Source organism: Salvia splendens, chromosome 7 (genome assembly GCF_004379255.2).
Source record: "Salvia splendens isolate huo1 chromosome 7, SspV2, whole genome shotgun sequence".
Classification (NCBI taxonomy): Eukaryota; Viridiplantae; Streptophyta; class Magnoliopsida; order Lamiales; family Lamiaceae; genus Salvia; species Salvia splendens.
The window spans coordinates 34233957-34252703 of NC_056038.1; the positions used below are offsets into that span (position 1 = coordinate 34233957).

At 37.1% G+C, this 18747-nt stretch overlaps 1 protein-coding gene and 2 non-coding genes across 8 annotated transcripts; 2 read left to right on the forward strand and 1 right to left on the reverse strand.

Moving 5' to 3' along the window:
* The first annotated feature begins 6134 nt into the window (after positions 1-6134).
* Positions 6135-6208, forward strand: TRNAV-CAC. The gene has a single exon. It is a non-coding gene; the product is annotated as a tRNA-Val (tRNA).
* A 53-nt stretch (positions 6209-6261) lies between these two features.
* On the reverse strand, positions 6262-6333 carry TRNAD-GUC. The gene has a single exon. It is a non-coding gene; the product is annotated as a tRNA-Asp (tRNA).
* Positions 6334-7128: 795 nt separating this feature from the next.
* Positions 7129-10013, forward strand: LOC121742155. 6 transcript variants are annotated; one of them, XR_006037985.1, is made up of 7 exons: positions 7129-7486; positions 7849-7960; positions 8089-8181; positions 8313-8513; positions 8672-8895; positions 9018-9103; positions 9612-10013. XR_006037985.1 is itself a non-coding variant. In XM_042135208.1 (6 exons), the coding sequence occupies exons 1-5, from the start codon at positions 7194-7196 to the stop codon at positions 8882-8884; spliced, it is 912 nt and encodes a 303-aa protein (XP_041991142.1). In that variant the 5' UTR covers positions 7129-7193; the 3' UTR covers positions 8885-8895; positions 9018-10013. The 6 variants fall into 6 exon arrangements, 3 of the variants coding, with proteins under 3 accessions (XP_041991142.1, XP_041991143.1, XP_041991141.1); XM_042135208.1 differs by having other exon boundaries at positions 9018-10013; XM_042135209.1 differs by lacking the exon at positions 9018-9103.
* Positions 10014-18747: the final 8734 nt, after the last annotated feature.

Here is an 18747-nt window from a genome sequence, read left to right on the forward strand (position 1 = left end):
CAAGATCAAGATCGAGATCGAGATCGAGATCGAGATCGGGATCGGGATCGAGATCGGGATCGGGATCGGGATCGGGATCGGGCCCGAGATCGGGATCGGGATCGGGCCCGAGGCCCACGCCCACGCCCACGCCCACGAGCACGAGCACGAGCACGGGCTCGGCCTCGGGCGGGGCGGGCGGCGGCGGCGCGCGCGTGTGCGCGCGTGTGGGCTTTTTCACCCATCTTGATCCACTATAATTATTATGTAACATAAAGTCACTTAATTTAAACACATTAAAGATGTATTAATCTTCCAATGTGTGATAATTAACACTAGTTAATTATTCCCTAAGCACATGCTCCAAGCTTTAATTAAAAGCTAATTATGCCCAACTTTAATCCACTATTTCTCACTCACCGGAAATCGGATTTGAGAAAGTGAATATACTACATTTATCTACGTAAAATGTAGATCGACGCTATATCATTTAATTTCACAAAATTAAATGTCTCGTCACATTTATTCTTTGGTCAAAACCATTGACCGGGCATATTTAATCCATGATTTTTACAATAGATAGAAAGAGATTTGGAATATTAGGACAATCTATATACCATAATTAAATATAAAAAGATAACATTATATTGCACTTTTTGCTTTTGGGTGCCATATGTGGATGTGAATTTTCTCTTTGCTGGAAAGGCCTAGCACCAAAACTTGTAGATTGACTCTGGCCAAGAATTTCCTATCCTAAATTTGGCATAAATAACGAATACATATGAATTACGATAATATTCGTGTTTATTTCTATTTATAATAATTAGTACCAAGTTGAGACCATAGGCCTTTTTTTCTAATTACTAGTTAATTCCTAAATAAAGTTCATTAAAAAAATTCTTATACGATGCTTATATCTTAATAATATGAATAATTTTGCTTAATTAGGGAGTAATATAAGTGTATCAATCGAGTACATGTGGCACTCGAATCACATTTACTAAGAATGATTTCCAGTGAGTAAACCAATGATTCTGTGGACCATTCTGCTCTATATAGATAAAAAAAGATTTGGAATATGATGCAACGTTATTTTACTGATTGTGAAAGCATGCCCTAGCAGTGGCGGATGCAGAATTTTTAATCTGGGGGTACGAATTGTACGACAAATAATTATATTATATAAGAAGTATTAAAAATAATACAAAAATAGTAGCATAAGAAAACTAATAAAGTAGTTTGTATTTGTAAAAAAAACACAAAACAAAATAAAAAATAGTAAACTATTCAATTTTAAACTTTAATTCATACATAAGCATTAAAATTATAACTGAAATTAAAAAAATATATGTATACCTAATCTTTGAAAGAAACTAAAATTCATAGTACTTACTATTAAGAATATAATTGAAAAAAAAATGCAGTACATACCTAATCTTTGAAAAAGAAAATTGATTAACTGTATTTTCAAATTGTATTTTCAAATTTTATATCACATCAAGAATATATTTCATATTATACTTAGTAAAAATGTAATAAAAAAACTACATAGATATAAAAATAAATTGCAATAGATCATTTATAAATATTCGAGGTTAGTTGAATTTTCAATTTTATAGCACATTAAGAATATAATTCAAATAAAAGTAAAAAAATATTAAAAAACTATCTAGAGATAGAAGTAAAATCAAATAAGATCATTGAGATAAAATAAAATAAAACAATTGAACTCCCTGATATGTCTAATAGTAAAAGGAAATGCACGGCATTTAGAAGTAATATGCATAAGGGGGATTCGAACACTGGCCAAAAAGTAGGAAGACCAATTGCTGAACCACTCGACCACAAGAGCTATTGCCAAGTTTCACTACAATAATACATTAAGACGTTAATATTTGGGGGTACAGTGGTATCCCTTGTTCCACAGGTGCCCTAGAATCAAGGTTTATGCCAATCTACCATAATTAAATACTCCTATAAAAAGTGATGGAAAGATGAAAAACTTTTTACCACATTTTAGTTATCCTCTTTTTTTTGTATCATGCTCTCTAAAGTGGAAAAAATATGAAGAAGTATTATCACATCATGATCTAATAATAGTGTCGTCATGAATTGGAGTTGGAAGAACAAAAGGAGCTAGCCAAATTTTATTCCATTCCTACCAAAAATATTGTACTGAACCATATAAAGTTATTGCATTTGCCATTAATTTACATACTCCCTCTGTAACATCAAAATATGCGCACTTTTCATTTTCGTCCGTCCAATAAAAATATGTGCATTCCATTTTTAGAAATTTATATCAGTTTAATAATATAGGTCTCACTATCCACTAACACTACTTTAACTACCATTCTCCTCATCTCTCTTACTTTACCATACCGTTATCCTCTCTCTCTTACTTTACCAATTTTATCTTGATTTACGTGCCATACCCATTGCACCTATTTTTATGGGACGGGGGATGTACATTTTATGTTGCCTTGGTATTCAACCTAGTTATGATATGTGTCCATCCATCCATCCATCAAGAAGATGTCTATATCTTAACGATCGAAATACTCATACTAAAAATGATACTCACGATAAGAAAGATTCTCATTTGACAATCTTTGTATTATCACATATATGTAGATATAGGGTTAGGTTATCATGAGAATCTAATTTTAAGTTAAAAAGAACATAAACATTACACTAATTAACTTATAAAGTAACTGCAGTAACTTGTAAATTATTGTAAATTGCGGTCCATATGGAATTCAAACTCAAGAGCACAAAAGAACAATCACTTTACACATTAAGTTGCAATTACTTTACACTTTCAATTGAAGTATTCTTACGCCTCATAACAAAATCATTTTTATTTTGACTCATCCTTATATGATAGGGGCCTGCACCAGCCACCCCATACAGACGTAGAAGATGAAGAAGAGCCACTGGGAACAGAAGTAGAAGATGAAGAAGTCGACAAATCAAACGATGAGGAGGAGCAGCCCGTGACCGAAGGATCGGGACGACCGAAGCGCAACGCGGGCATGCCAAAACACCTCGCTGATTATGAGCTTTATTAGATAGATATTAATTAATTGTTTTTCCTTGTTTTCTTTTCCTTATTTTGCTTTTTATTTCCTTTCATCGGACCTTTTACAATTAGGATTTATTTACTAAATCTTTTCGGGTTTTCTTCTTGATTCTTTCCCGAATCGTAGAGTCGAATCAAGCAGGGTTGTGATTCTATAAATAATAGGATCCATTAGAGAGTCAAAATCATCGAGATATATGAAATAAAGTTTCAATTCTCGAAGGACCCTGTTTTACCTAGAACTTCAACTAGGTTTTGCTATTGTTTTCTTCAATCTTTACTACAAACAACGGTGCTCGCAATCTGATAGGAATAAAGGCCTATTATTATATTTATCCAACAAACACTTATTCTCTAAGTTTATTTAATTTTTTTCAAACCTTTTCTATTCAAACTTACAGTTTTCTGGAAGATGAGATTATTAATATTGCTTCTGAAAATGTATTCCAAGTGACTTAGTAATCGGCGCTTATAAAACCCCTACCATGAGTATATTTAGTTTAATGCTTTTCTGATAATTAAAATTATAGTTAATTCATGATAGAAAAATAAATTTTACTATTCTATATCTTTCGAGTTTCGACCTACTATTAGGGTTAGGGACCAAGTTGATCATGACATAACGTGAGAACCTATATAATAGAATAAAGAGAGAATAAAAATTCGAACTTTATACCCTCTTGTTGTTTTGATATATGATGCTAACTTTGGGCACATAACATTTCCCGGTGGTTTCTTCTCTAACTATTAATAAAACTAAGTTAATTTAGTTAACTTACGAAATTGTCTTAAATCCATACTTTTACAGATAATCACACTATTATATTTCACCAAGACATGGAAATAAAGATTTAAACATTAAAGCGTATATATACATGATACACACACCATTTTATATACTTTTATGGTTTGAAATCGAAATTATTTCGGGATTCAGAATATTTCAGCAACAAATGTAATAGACGTATATTGATGAGAGTGCCTCAATATAAATACTCCTTAGGCCACGTCATCAGTTTTATCCTCCTACCCCCACCTGCAGTGGGGCGCGCCTTATGCTTTTTTTAATTGAATATTTAAATAACTACAAAAATTGAGAAAAAACTTCATTTCATTTATAAAAATCAATATATTACAATACGAATTAAAAAAATACGCAAACTCAGCGACGGCGGTTACGGGCCCACACTTCTTCAATCATGTCGTTCATGAGCTGAGCATGGTCTTGTTGGTTGCGCATTGAGACCTGTCTAGATAGAACCTCATTGAAGCCCGTCGGTAATCCTCTAGCGGGGGGCTCGGTCGCCGTGCTGGACGAGCTAGATGCACCGTCATCATCGTTCCACTGGGTGATGCTCCCACCTTCATGCTCGACTATCATCGTTCCGCTGCCGCCGCCGCCTCCTCGCGCTGCATTTCGACTAAGCATTCCGCCATGGCCTCTTCAACGGCTGCATCTAAGGCTTCCGAGGTCGAACTACCTGACTCCGAGGAACTAGAACTAGTTGTGTCGTCGTCGTGGTTCATTTTGGTATGCGAGAGAGGTAGAAATGTGAGAGATGAGCGAAATGAGAGAGGCGAAATGTTCGTATGAACAAGTGAATGAGAAACGAGGTTTAAATAGATAAAATTCGGAAAAAAAAATCAAAAACGCGTGCCATCGTCCGCCTAGCCCACAATGGGGCGCCGATGGCGCGGACGATAGGTCATCGTCCGCGCTTCTTCCGCAGATGATGCATTGGGCGTGGGCGTAGGGCGCGGACGATGGCGGGCACCCACAATGGAGGCATCGTCCGCGCTCGAGGACGATAGCCGCCATCGGGTGTGCCATCGGGCACCCCATTGTGAGTGCCCTTATCAACTCTTATTCTTTTTACAATATGCTTTATTCAAAGTTAATATTAAGATTCCATACATGCAAAATACTAAACTTTATGAAGCTGAATTATTTGGCTTTTCGTTTCGTGATTTGTTCATTTTGATGTAAATGGCTTTACAATAGTATATGAATCTTTATTTCACGCGAAACGAATCCAAGTGGAGGTGAATCTTTATTTCACGCGAAACGAATCCAAGTGGAGGTTTCAGCATCTTACTTTTCTGCCTTTAGAAACAAGATTAAGCCTTCGCAACTACTTCCTCTTCCTCTTCCCCAAAAAATAGTGATATTTTTTTGTTATTTCCATCCGTCCCAAAATAGTTACTATTCATTTTGGAAAAATGTTTTCACAACTATATACTACTCCTTCCGTACCATAAATAAGTCACTTTGTTTAAGCATGAATTTTAGAATAATAATTCTGTTAAATAGTTAAAATGAAGAGAATAATCTTCTTTGTTTTATTCTCTATCCGCTTTAACTATTTAATACTCCCTCTGTCCGCAAATAGAAGTCCCGTTTTTCCATTTTAGTCCATCCGCGAATAGGAGTCCCGGTTCACTTTTACCATAAATGGTAATAGGGTCTCACCTTCCACTAACTCATTCCACTCACATTTCATTTAAAATTAATATAGACAAGTGGGGCCCGTATTCCACTAACTTTTTTCCACTCACTTTTCTTAATATTTTTAAAACTCGTGCCGCCCATAAATGGGACTCCTAATGGCGGACGGAGGGAGTATCATTTTTCTAAAACTTATGCTCAAAATAAATGTCTCACTTACTGTGGAACGTGGGTTGCTATTGTAGGTCTTACTATCCAATAATACTATTTCAACCATATTTTCTATTTTTTTTACCAATTTTTGTATTAATCCTTGTTCCGTTTCTAAAGTCTGAACGATATACAAAGTAACTTTAAATGATTACAAAATAAAATTTTAAAACTTCAATATGTAGTACTCCCTCCGTCCTAAAGTAGTTGAGTCGTACTCATTTCTTTTTGGGTTGCCCTAAGATAGTGAGTCATTTCCTTTTTTGGTAAAAACTTTATCCTCTCCAGTACTTTACTCTCTTCACTTTGGTCTTTAACACATCAATTTCTTATATCTCGTGGCCAAAAGAAATTCACTAAGTACCTTGGGACAGAGGGATTATATATTTATCAGCTTCATATAATAGGAGCAACAATGTCTGGGTGGTGTAGTCGGTTATCACGCTAGTCTCACACACTAGAGGTCCCCGGTTCGAACCCGGGCTCAGACATAGTTTTTGCCGCTGTAAAAAGAAATGATTAATTTATTATGCAAAAACATTAACGCCGTTGCCGGGGATCGAACCCGGGTCACCCGCGTGACAGGCGGGAATACTTACCACTATACTACAACGACTTGATGTTTTGAATCACAACACATAAATAAATATCATTATGGTAGGCTTAATACTGATATACAAACTGCAAACACATGCTTTATTATTTCTCACCAAATGGATTAACTCCACACTATATCCTTGATTAACTAACACGCATACACACGCACCGAACACTCCCAAATCTATTTCCGTTTATTGGTTTTTCATAGAGGATCATTGATGGTTCTCCATTTTCTCGACTTTTTGATTGGATGAAAAAATGTGTTATTGACTAAGTTAACAAATACAACGTTTTATTGTCTCGATATTAGTTTTAGCTAGAAAGCCCTATTGATCATTCGGAGTATTTATTGGAATCATAATATCCATACCATGCATTCATAGATTAATGTGGTTGAGCAATTGCAAATTGATAATTTAGAAGGCAAACCTCCCGTTTCGAGGTGCAAAGATTCTTAATGTGAGGATTGAGAAAATGCTTGCTAAATGAATCATAAATTTAAACTTTGATTTTCTTCCTAAAACAATTAAAAATTTAAAACCTGAATTTTCTTCCTAAATACCTTTCACAAACTTCCCAAAACTTTTGAATTCTCTATTGACAGCCATTTTAAAAACCTTAACTAAATCTTAAAGTGAAATTTAAAACTCATACACACAATAACAAGAAAAGTCCCAACACTAAATTTGACGAGAAATCCCACGTGAACCAAAGACTAACAACAACTCCATTTCATAAATCTTAACTGAAGATGTAAACAAAATCAAACATAAATATTTAAAAATGGGTCAAATTGGTCGATTTATGTTTCCAATTTTCTATGAAAATTATTGTAGAGAGAAAATTATTGGTTTGGATAAGGAGAGTCAAAAAAACATGGAGTTGCTGTATCTCCTGTGCTCCATCATCTCCACCACCATCACCTCCCTCCTGCTGTCCGTCTTCCTCCCCTTCCGCCGCATCTCTACCGCAGATGCCTTACTGAATCGCCGTAACTCCGTTTCTCTCTACCAAGGCATCGTCTTCCACGAGCGCCGCCGCCCTGTGCACCACTCATTCCGCTACTCCGTCCGCTATGCCCTTATCGACCTCGACAATGCGCCGCATCCACCGCCCAATCACCTCTCCGCCGAGGAAGCACGTTCAGCTTCCCACACCAACGGACCGGTGTAATTTTCCTCTCTCCTTCAGCCTCTAATCGAATCCTTGCATTTTCGCCTCTTTTAATTCTGCATCTTTTAATTGTCAACTGCTACTTTCTAGTCCTATCGGATAGGGTTAATCAAACTCAATTCATAATTTTGAGGTTTTCAGATCATGTAATGGTTAAATTAGATTGTGAGATATTATCTGCAACTGTTCGATTCAAAAAGTGGTGCATTGCCATCTGAGAACTGATTTTCCAAATCATACTGTGTTAAGTAGATAAACTGTAAATTTCGATTAAGAAGTGGAAATAGGGCACTAGTGAACTAGCAGGTTTTACTGATTTACATTGGCTTTAGACTGATCAATTGCCTTATGTTACCAGTTTTCTATTGACTATACCTCCAAGCGTGGGATATGAGCAAAATCCCTTGAGTGTGTATTATTGCTATGATATTGAAGGCGAAACGAAAACTCTTACAAAATGCATTGCTGAGGTGTGTATGCGTTGCCAAATCCTCAATTAGAAGTATACATTTCTCAGCCTTCTTGGAAGTGGTTGACAACTTCCGTTTGATACGGAAGAAAGCCTCTTGATGACATTGAATTGAACTTGCTGCTTCAGGTTACTAATACTCCTTGGGGTGAAAGAGTGACATTTCTATTCAATCCAAACTCGGATTTAGTTGCCAAGCCTCTTCATGTCAGCCCTTTCATGGTTGGTTACCAACTTACCATTAATTACTTTTGCAGCTTTTTAAAGTATGAGAATTGTCTGATTTGAGCTACTGGATTGACTTCTGTTTTCACCGTTTGGTTATGTTTTAATCTCCGATGTCCTGACCACAGGACATGATGGGGAAGTGGAGCTTGAGAACAAACGACCCTGCTGATAATCTCCATATAGTTATATCAGTACAGCACCCCGAACTTGGTAACTACTTCACTGCATCATTGACAGCCAAAAGAGTGGCATCTTCAGCATCAGACAATCGCTCGTGGTTCTTCTGGTTGATGCCCCATAAAGTCGCGTTATGGATATATTGGCATGTAAGTACTCTAATAGACTGAATTCTGTTTCAATTACATGATTCAGGTTATCGTGCTGCTTCACTTTTGTATTGTAGTAATAGGATTATTTGGATTAAACATGTGTTTGAAGTTGTTTGTTTGGCTTTGTGATTATTTCTCTTGATCTGTTGTGATAGGCTCTCAAGCTTTGGTGGAAAAACGTAGCGTTTGTACAGCACCCGAGATATCAGAATTCAACATATCGAGAAGATGCTATAAAACGCGATGAGGGTATCCATTTGTGTCCCTCATTTGGGAACAAGGAGGCGCTCAACCATCAGAGAGAAGGAACAAAAATGTCAAATAATCACTGCTTCACTTGGACTGATGCTAAATGGCCCTGGTGTTGAATCTAACACTTGTAAGTATGTGTTGTTGTGTCTGCACAAAATCAAAGCATTCTCAATCATTTGCCATGTAATATAATTCTACATATTAAATTGTTGTGAACTTGTGATGGTGGTACATTTGCCATGTATGAAGGATTTTTACCTTATGCTTCGTCCATTGCATCCATGAAGTGTTACCTCAATTCGTGCATTCAAGTGTTGTACTATGAAGGTTACGAGGTATTTTCTATATATTTTGTTATAATGAGTTTATGTTTTCTTTATTGTTTGAAACAACTATATACAGTTATCACTCGTTTCATTTTTGTCCTTGTAATGTTATTTATTTATCTCAGTCTTTACTTGCTATTTTTATTGTATGCATTCCTCATACATCACCAAGAGATTAATATTATTATTACTATTTGGGTTCGGGTTGGGAATGGAGCCCAATCAAGATTTTGGTTCGATCTATGGACCGGAGAGTAAATCCTTAAATTCCCAAGATTGTTCAGTCAGAAAGGCTATATTATTCAAGAGATGGGGTGTTGGGTTAATGGACAATGGAGATGGACCTTCAGCTCAAGAAGGAATTTGTTTGCCTAGCCTAGGAGGAAAAATTATTTGGAAACTTTATTTATGCTGTGAGTCGCACCATTCTAAGAGAAAACAGAGTGATTTGAGAGTGTAGTTGAGTGATAATTTCAGCTCCTTCTCAAATTCTGACTTCATTGTGTTTATTATGTAGGACACGAAGCTCATAGAGAACGCGGACACTCGAGGAAGATGCGAACGTTGCCCTGCCACGAGCTCAACTTCAAGTGTGGTTTCTCTTACATGGAATACTCAACACCAATGAAACATTACTCAGATTTGGTGCAACCGAAGTTCATGATAGTTGTGTTTTGCGCAAGGTAGAACCGGAAGCAATTAAACATCTATTCTTATGCTGCAAATTTGCTAATAGTCACTGTTGTTACTCTCTCCGTCCCGCTTTAGGAGTCATGGTTTATCATTTTTGTGTGTCACACTTTAGGAGTCCCGGTTGAAATATTCCATAAATGGTAATAGGCCTCACATTCCAATAACTTTTTTCCTCTCACATTTTATTATAAAAATAATATACTATAAAAGTAGGATTCGCATTCCACTATCTTTTTTCAGCAACTTTCTTTTATATTTCTTAAATCTCATGCCGAACTCAAATGGGACTCCTAAAGTGGGACGGAGGGTGTATTATATTTTTATATGTGTCTCCCAAAGATCCCACAAGGTATGCTCGCTCTCATGGCTCGGTGCTCCACTTAGAGCATCCACAGCCCCTAAAGCCCGTCCTATGCACCGCCACGTCAGCATTTTATCCTTCTGCCCTTCCACCTGCAGTGTGCCCTAAGCATTTTCTTTACAAAAATTGGAGAAAACCTTCATTTCATTTATAAAATTAATACATTACAATGCGAACTAAAAAAAACCTCAAACTCATCGACGGCGGTTACGGGCCCACACTTCTTCAACCATGTCGTTCATGAGCTGCGCATGGTCGTGTTGCTTGCGCATTGAGGTCTGTCTAGATAGAACCTTATTGAAGCCCGTCGGTAATCCTCGAGCGGGGGGCTCGGTCGCGGTGCTGGAGAAGCTAGATGCAATTTCGTCATCGGTCCAATCGGTGATGCTCCCACCTTCATGTTCGACTATCATGTTGTGCAAGATTATGCACGCATACATGACATCAGCGAGGACTTCCTTGAACCTGAGACGGCACGGCCCTTTCACTATTGCTCACCGTGCTTGGAGCACACCAAATGCCCGCTCCACATCCTTCCACGCCGCATCTTGCTTTTGCGCAAATAAAACTCTCTTCTCATCAATTGGGCAGCTGATCGTCTTCAGAAAAACAGGCCACCTTGGGTATATGCCATCGGCCAAGTAGTACCCCATGTGGTATTGGCGCCTGTTGGCAGTGAACTCGATAGCTGGGCCGTTGCCGTTGCATTGCTCGGTGAAGAGGGTGGATGAGTTGAGGACGTTGATGTCGTTGTTCGACTCGGCTACACCGAAGTAAGCATGCCAGATCCAGAGCCGATGGTCAGCGACGGCTTCGAGGATCATCGTCGGGTGGCTGCCCTTGTATCCACTAGTGAATTGTCCTCTCCACGCCGTCGGACAATTCTTCCACACCCAGTGCATACAGTCGATGCTCCCTAGCATCCCAGGAAAGTCGTGCGCCGTCTCGTGCATTCTCATTGGCCTTGGCAATCTACAGTTGTCGGCTTTCGCAAATATGTGTCGTTGTAGGCCTCCACAACTCCCCTACAAAATCTCTGCAGGCACTCGCGGCTTGTTGTATCCCCGACGTGGAGGTACTCGTCGAACAGGTCAGCGTCGGTGCCGTAGGCCAACTGATGGAGTGCAACTGTGCACTTCTGCAACGGCGTAAGTTCGGGTCTGCCGATGTCATCTTCCCGATACTGGAAGTATTCATCACGTGACTCCAACGTCTGGACAATGCTGAAAAAAAGGTAACGAGGCATTCTAAACCGGCGGCGGAAAATCGTCGGGCCCCACCATAGTTGCTCGGTAAAATCGTCTGCAAATAGACGTTCGTGAGCTACGTCGTGTTCGCGTGGGACAAACGTCCGACGTCGAATAGGCCTGCGGATCTGCTCCGCCGCCGCTGCCGCCTCCGCCTCCTCGCGTTGCATTATGGCTAAGCATTCCGCTAATGCGTCGTGCACGACTGCATTTAAGGCTCGAGTCAAGGTCGGACTACCGTCCTCCGAGGAACTCCTGTCGTCGTCGTGGTTCATTTTGGTTTGTGAGAGATGGAGAAACGTAAGAGATGAGAGAAATGAGAGATGCGAGAAATATTCGTAGAATGACAATCAAGGTTTAAATAGACAAATTTCGAATTAAAAAAAAAAAAACAAAAACGCGTTGCATCGTCCGCGCCATCGTCCGCGGCACCCACAGTGGGCGGACTGTGGAGCTGACGATGCCCTATCGTCCGCGGACTAAGCGTAGGACGCGGACGACGCATCGTCCGTCGTCCGCGGAGCCACAGTGGCTAAACAAACTCTTGTATGCGGACTTTCATGTTCTTTCTCATTTTGTGGTCGGTTTGAGATATTCCGAATAAAATTGTATTCCAGGATTTCAAACTCGATTGGGATTTCGAGAAGAAAATGGTCATATGGCGAGAGGATGAAGTACAGATTTCCCCAACCTTTTGCTTTCTTGCCGTGGATGTCCCTCGAGTTTTGTTTGCATTGATATGTTAATAAGAAAAACTATTTCCACTTTCTTGCCCTCAGAAAAATTTACCGATATCTCAATATTGGTCGATCGTATCAAATTACACTTTCCAATGTCGATTCGTCAAAATATTAATTTGGTATAATAACATTAAGGTAAACACCGCTGCCATGAACATAAGAAGCGTGACTAAAAAGAAGAAAATTGTAGGTTGCCTTTCGTGACAGACAAGTATAATTTGTCAAATATTCAACAAAAGTTTCGGCTTAAAATCAAATTGTTTCTACTTTATTTCGGAGCAAAAAACAAATCTTTTCACGCAAGAGGCGGCATGTTGCTCATGTTGGGAAGAATGTTTAATTCAACTTTCCACCAACTAACACTAATTTAAACACTAATCTTAGGTTAGGATATAATTGTTTGGCCCGACATTCTCTCCCAATTTCACATTCATGTTAATATACTATACTTAAATAAACTTGAGGGACAATTGGTCCCGTCTACATTAAAAATACTTCCTCCGTCTGCAAAGTATAGAAAAAGTTGTAAACAGCGTGAATTTTAATGTGCAATTGGTAAAGCAAGAGAGATGGAAAGAAATTATGGTGGAAATATTGTTATTGAATTGTGGGATCCACATTTAGAATGATGTGTCGAGTTAGTACTAGTTTAAAACGTTACATTTTTAGAATTAGTCTAATTTTAGTAGACGAACCAAAATGGCAGAACTAGTCTATTTTAAAGTGAAATTAAAAACGTTTTTAGTTTTTTTACAATTACCATAAAATTGGGATATTTTCACGGGATAAAACCAGCGATCAAACTTTACCTTTCTTCAGCTACCCACCTTTCCATTGTTGGGCTACACGTGTATATTGAATTCGATATTAATTATTGACTATAATGCTGAAACAAATTAACGTGCATTTCTTAATTTTCAGCGCACCTTCCTTAAATAGTTTTATAAATGCAGCATGCTTTTCTTAGGGTGTCCACTATAAGGTGGACACGCCCAATAGCCCCGCCTCAGTTTTTTGTCCATAGCCCCAATTTTTTGTCCATAGCCCTAAAATTCTATTTCCGCCACTATAGTGGACAACTCCAATAGCCCCAAAATTTTATAATCAACTTTCATTTTATAATATATCAAGTAATTATTAACAAATTTATCGGGCTCTAATTAGTGGATTAAGAAAGGCCGACTATACGAATTCAAAATAAAAATAAAAATAAAAATAAAAATAAAAATACAAATACAATACAAATTAAAATTAGAATTACACACTAAATTAAAATTAAAATCACACACTACATTGAATCTAGTACAAATCACTACCAAGTTTACACAACGCCACTATCCTCCGCATCCTCCGCCTCCTCCGCCAAACGGGCCGCTACATCCTGTTGCACCTGTTGAATCAGAGCATTTCAGTTGTCTCTCCACAAATTGTTCATTTCCGACCCCAAATTGTAGTGAGAGAAATTTGTATAGATGTTGTGTTTGAATGGTGTGAAAATAATGAATGGAGTGGGGTGTATTTATAGGTGAATTGAAATGTAAAAATAAAAATAAAAAATTCGCGCCGAATAGCCGCGGCTTCTTCCTCGTTACACTATAGGCGCCGCGCCTATAGGCGCGGCTATAGCTCCATCGCCGCGTCCTCGCCCCGCACGCGGCTATCCCGCGTCCGCCGCCTCCCTCCCCCCTCGCCGCGTCCACCTCCGGGGCGGACAACTCCGCCACTATAAGGCGCCCCGCTTCCGCCCCGCTTCCGCCCCAAACGCGGCTATAGCCGCGGGCGTGTTATAGTGGATGCTCTTATGATATATACGAACTAGAAAATGATATTTCTCCCTCTACATATAAAAGTACTACATCTTTCATGTGATTCTTTCAAAGAAAATATCTCGTGTGCAAAACATATTTTTCAACTCTCACACCTTATTAAAATTCTCATTATAAATGCATTTCACTTCTTATGTTAGTACTAAATTAAACATATTTTTCAACTCTCACACCTTATTAAAATTCTCGTTTAAAATGCATTTCACTTCTTATATTAGTACTTAATTATACTCCATATGTTCCATTAAAAATGAAACGTTTTTCTTTTAGAATTGTCCCATTAAAAATAAAACGTTTTCTAAAATGGAAACAACTCTATCTCAACTTTTTCATCTTTTTTACTTTACTCTCTCTTCATTATCTCACAAAACAACACTATATAAAATCTCGTGCTGATTGCCTAATGTTTCATATACTACTATTTAATGGGAGTGTAGGACGGAGGGAGTATGAATTGTACAAGTACAATATTATAGATGTCTCTTTTCCAACCAAATTAATTAACATGTCTATTCTTACAAAATTGAGACATTCTATCTTATTTCTTTATTACTATATATCTAGATTTTAATGCGGGGTCCTGTTAAATTGATAATATTTTCAAATTGATAACTGACAATTATGCCAACAACCTGTGTTATAGATGTCAATACGAAGACATTTGTATGTCAATTAAATATACTTGATGCGTACGTATATCAAGTACATTTAAGATAGTTATCAACTGATCATATCCCCTTTAATGCGTAGTCTAATTTAATTTTATATTTTATTATAAAATAATATAACACATTTTTTAAATGTATAGTATGATAGTACTCTTGGACAAGGCGGATCTACATTTTAAAGAATACAACGTAACTAATCGTATACTAGTATATTTTTAACGAGACACATTTGCAAAATTGTCCACGAATTAATGTACCTCGTTATCCTGATGTGGCCCAAATAACATATTTTCTTATCTACAAGTGGATTTTTAGGAAATATTGTGAAATGATATTTCCTTGCTTATCCATAAAGTTTTTGTTTGCGTTATTAATGGAGATAATATAATCCTATGATTCCAAATTGATTTGACATGTGATCGGATTATTTGATGCTATACAAGAGGGTGGTGGTGGTTTTGCTATAAAGCTCTAAAACTACTTATGAGTAAGAGGTTTGAACTAGACTAAGTATATGCAGAAAAATTGAGAAGACGTTTCATAACAAGAAAATATTTCAGAAATATTTTGAAATATATATGCATTAAGAGTAAGCCCTAATTAACTTAATTAATGATCGTATTTCTTCTTAAATTCGAGTTAAAATGACATCAGATAATAGAAACATAATGAATTATAACCATGAATAAAAAAAATAACACAAATAAAATTTATCACCCTGGAAAGAAAATAATTTCCATAAAATAAATTCAAAATTTAATTTCTGGTCCTTACAAAACTTACTAGCTACTTCCTCTGTCCGCCATTAGGAGTTTCATTTCTTGGCGGTACGAGTTTTAAGAAATGTTAAGAAAAGTGAGTGGAAAAAAGTTAGTGAAATATGGATCTCACTTGTGTATATTAGTTTTAAATGAAATATGAGTGGAATGAGTTAGTGAATGTGGGACCCTATTACCATTTATGGTAAAAGTAAATCGAGACTCTTATTCGCGGATGGACTAAAATGGAAAAACGGAACTCCTATTAGCGGACGGAGGGAGTACCTAGGAGTAACCTTATAAATTACCCGCACATAGCTAGCATTACAAAACAAGGTTTGATATTTGAAAATATTAGAGTGGACATATTTATCTATAAATAATGGAGATGGTCAACGTTTATCATTATTGCTCATGTTATGAATTATGTAATTTTCTATCAATACATCTTTCTCCAAAGTGGGACGAATCCTAAATTATAAGCTTGAGAGTCAGTATATGGTGCGGAGGATGTCGAGTGGACTTAGGATTTGTAAATGCTTCCTTTGTTTTTTAAAAATAGAATTTTCGAAATGACTCTAGTTTTAATGAAAGTTGGTAAAATAAGAGGTAGAAAGAAAATGTATATGGAAAATGGGTCTTACCTCATTAGAGAGAAAATATTTGGGTTATCCAGTCCCGACCCAAAGCCACCTGGACTCTGATACCACTTGTTAGGATCGTCGACTGCAACATTAGTTTGATATTGTCCGCTTTGGGTCAAGCCTGCACAGATTTATTTTTGGGTCACTCCCAAAATGCCTCAAACTAATTCGGGTTGGATATGAATTATATATACCTTCCAACTTCCCTTTCCAACTTTCCTCTGTCATCCGATGTGGGGTGGGTTTGCACCCAGCAAACCTCCCCTCAAACCGAGACCACATCAAGAACACAGTCGACACGAACATGGGTCGTTCCAGCCCTGGCCCTTGGGTCATCCTGGGCCAGACTCTAACCCGAGTCTTTCAGGGCCCGACCCTAACCGGGGCTCATCCAGGCCCGACTCAAAGCCACCTGGCTCTTATACCACTTGTTAGGATCGCCGACTGCTACATTAATTTGATATTGTCCGTTTTGGGTCAAGCTCGCATGAATTTATTTTTGGGTCACTCTCAAAATGCCTCAAACTAATTGGGGTTGGACATGAATTATATATACCTTCAAACTTCTATCTCTCATCCGATGTGGGATGAGTTTGCACCCAACAAAAAAGGTTTTCTAAAATGGAAAGTTTCTATATTTAAGAAATAGACAAAAAAGAATTTGTGCTTTTAAGAAACAGATGGAGTATAACTTTATGTACGTAATATAGATCTGCAATTGATGAACACTTCAAATTTCTCACAGTCGTGGACATATCAATGAAGTTATCACTCTCTATCTCCAACTTTTGAATATAATATCAATGAAGTTATCACTCTCTATCTCCAACTTTTGAATATACATATTTTTTTGCCAACTGTAGCCAATGAAACAAACACCAAATTTCATCTCCAACTTTTGAATATACATATTTTTTTGCCAACTGTAGCCAATGAAACAAACACCAAATTTCAGCAGATAAAATAGTACATACTCCAATATTTAAGACAAAGTCATGTCTCCAAGTTCCTGCAGCATCACAAATGAGACCACCACCAAAAGCATGTCCTGGTCCTCCCTCTAGCGAGGCGTCAGTATTGAGCTTAAGGATATCCGGCAAAGGGGGCCGCCAACTAATAAAGGTGTGTAAACAAGCTACTCCAGAGGCTGTATTGATGGCCATTCTAGCCTCTTCTACCGTCTTTGCCATACTAACAATCAGAGTCGTGCTCATGATACTAACAAAATTTGGAAAAATTAGTATGCCTCTATATATCAAAATTTGAAAAAATTAGTACTCCATGCCTTAGTAGGTACAAAGTCAATCTAAATTCTCAATTATCGAAACGTTTTATTACCCATAACAACTAATGAGAAATATCGATAATTGTGGACCCGTCTCATAAATATTTTATAGCATCAATCCACTATATAGTTGATCAATAAAAAATAACACGAGGATATATCTGATAATAGCAACTATAGTCACGAAAAAGATGGACCACTTTGAACAGGTATATATTTCGTCTTCAATCAATCTAATTGAATAGGGATATGTGTAACATATTGTTTGACATTTTTTCAGGAAAATGTATTTCATAAATATTAGTTTAAGAAAGTTTTGTACTCCAGTAATCGTGGTTGCATATTGTTTTCCTTTATACTAGTGTTATTTATATGGACAGCAATTGTAAGAATTTTATTAGCAAATTAAGACCTAGATTATCATTTTGATTTATTAATTTATTATTATTATTATTTTGGTAGGAAAAAGACGGCAAAGCTTGAGAAATGATTTATTAATTTATTATTATTATTATTTTGGTAGGAAAAAGACGGCAAAGCTTGAGAAAAAAACTAAAGAATATAAGAAGCACCTAACATATCATGTAGAAGCCAAATATTGAGCTATGTGGGTGGAGTCTCCAGCACATGAACGTCGTTGTGCACCGAATAAACATAATGTGATAAGCAAGGGCGGACGCAGAAATAAATAACGATAAAAGCTGTGATTTCTAAATTTTATTTTAAAGTATATTTTTGAGTGCTTTACTTAATAATTTGTCTAAAATTTGGATAAATTATAAAAATTTATAAAAGAAAAAAACTTAAAATACAATTTTATTAAGGGCTTTAGCCATACCCATTTTATACATGGGTCTGCCCCTGGTGATAAGTAATCAACAGCAAAGTTCCCTTCTCTGTGCACATATCGCAGCATGACCGAGTTAAAATCTTGAAGCATTTTGCAGATTCTCAACACTATGGCTCGACAATTAGTAGAGATTTCAAAGTGTCTCAAGATCATAGCAGCAACCACATGACTATGGCTCTTTACTTCCAAAACTTATACACCCAAACTTCTAGCCAACTCTACTCCATGAAAAATACACCAAATCCGATCAGCAAGCAGAATAGAACAAACCCTGATATTAGCCACAAATCCATGTCTCCAGTTACCTGCGTCATCTCTAATCAATCCTCCGCCATAGGCACGACCAGATATCCGCTCTAGGGAAGCATCCGTGTTCAAGATTAGTTTAATTTAGGATGTATTCTCTTTATTTTATTTAGATAAGCAATGCTTTTTACTTTCTGGTCGCCGTCGTCCTACCTTAATTCATTTTGGATTTTTGGTAGCACATATTAATTAAAGAAAATAATTACAATTTCGAAAATTTGAAAAGTAACAACTGATATATCCAAATCACATTAATGGGAAGTGGGAACTCAAGT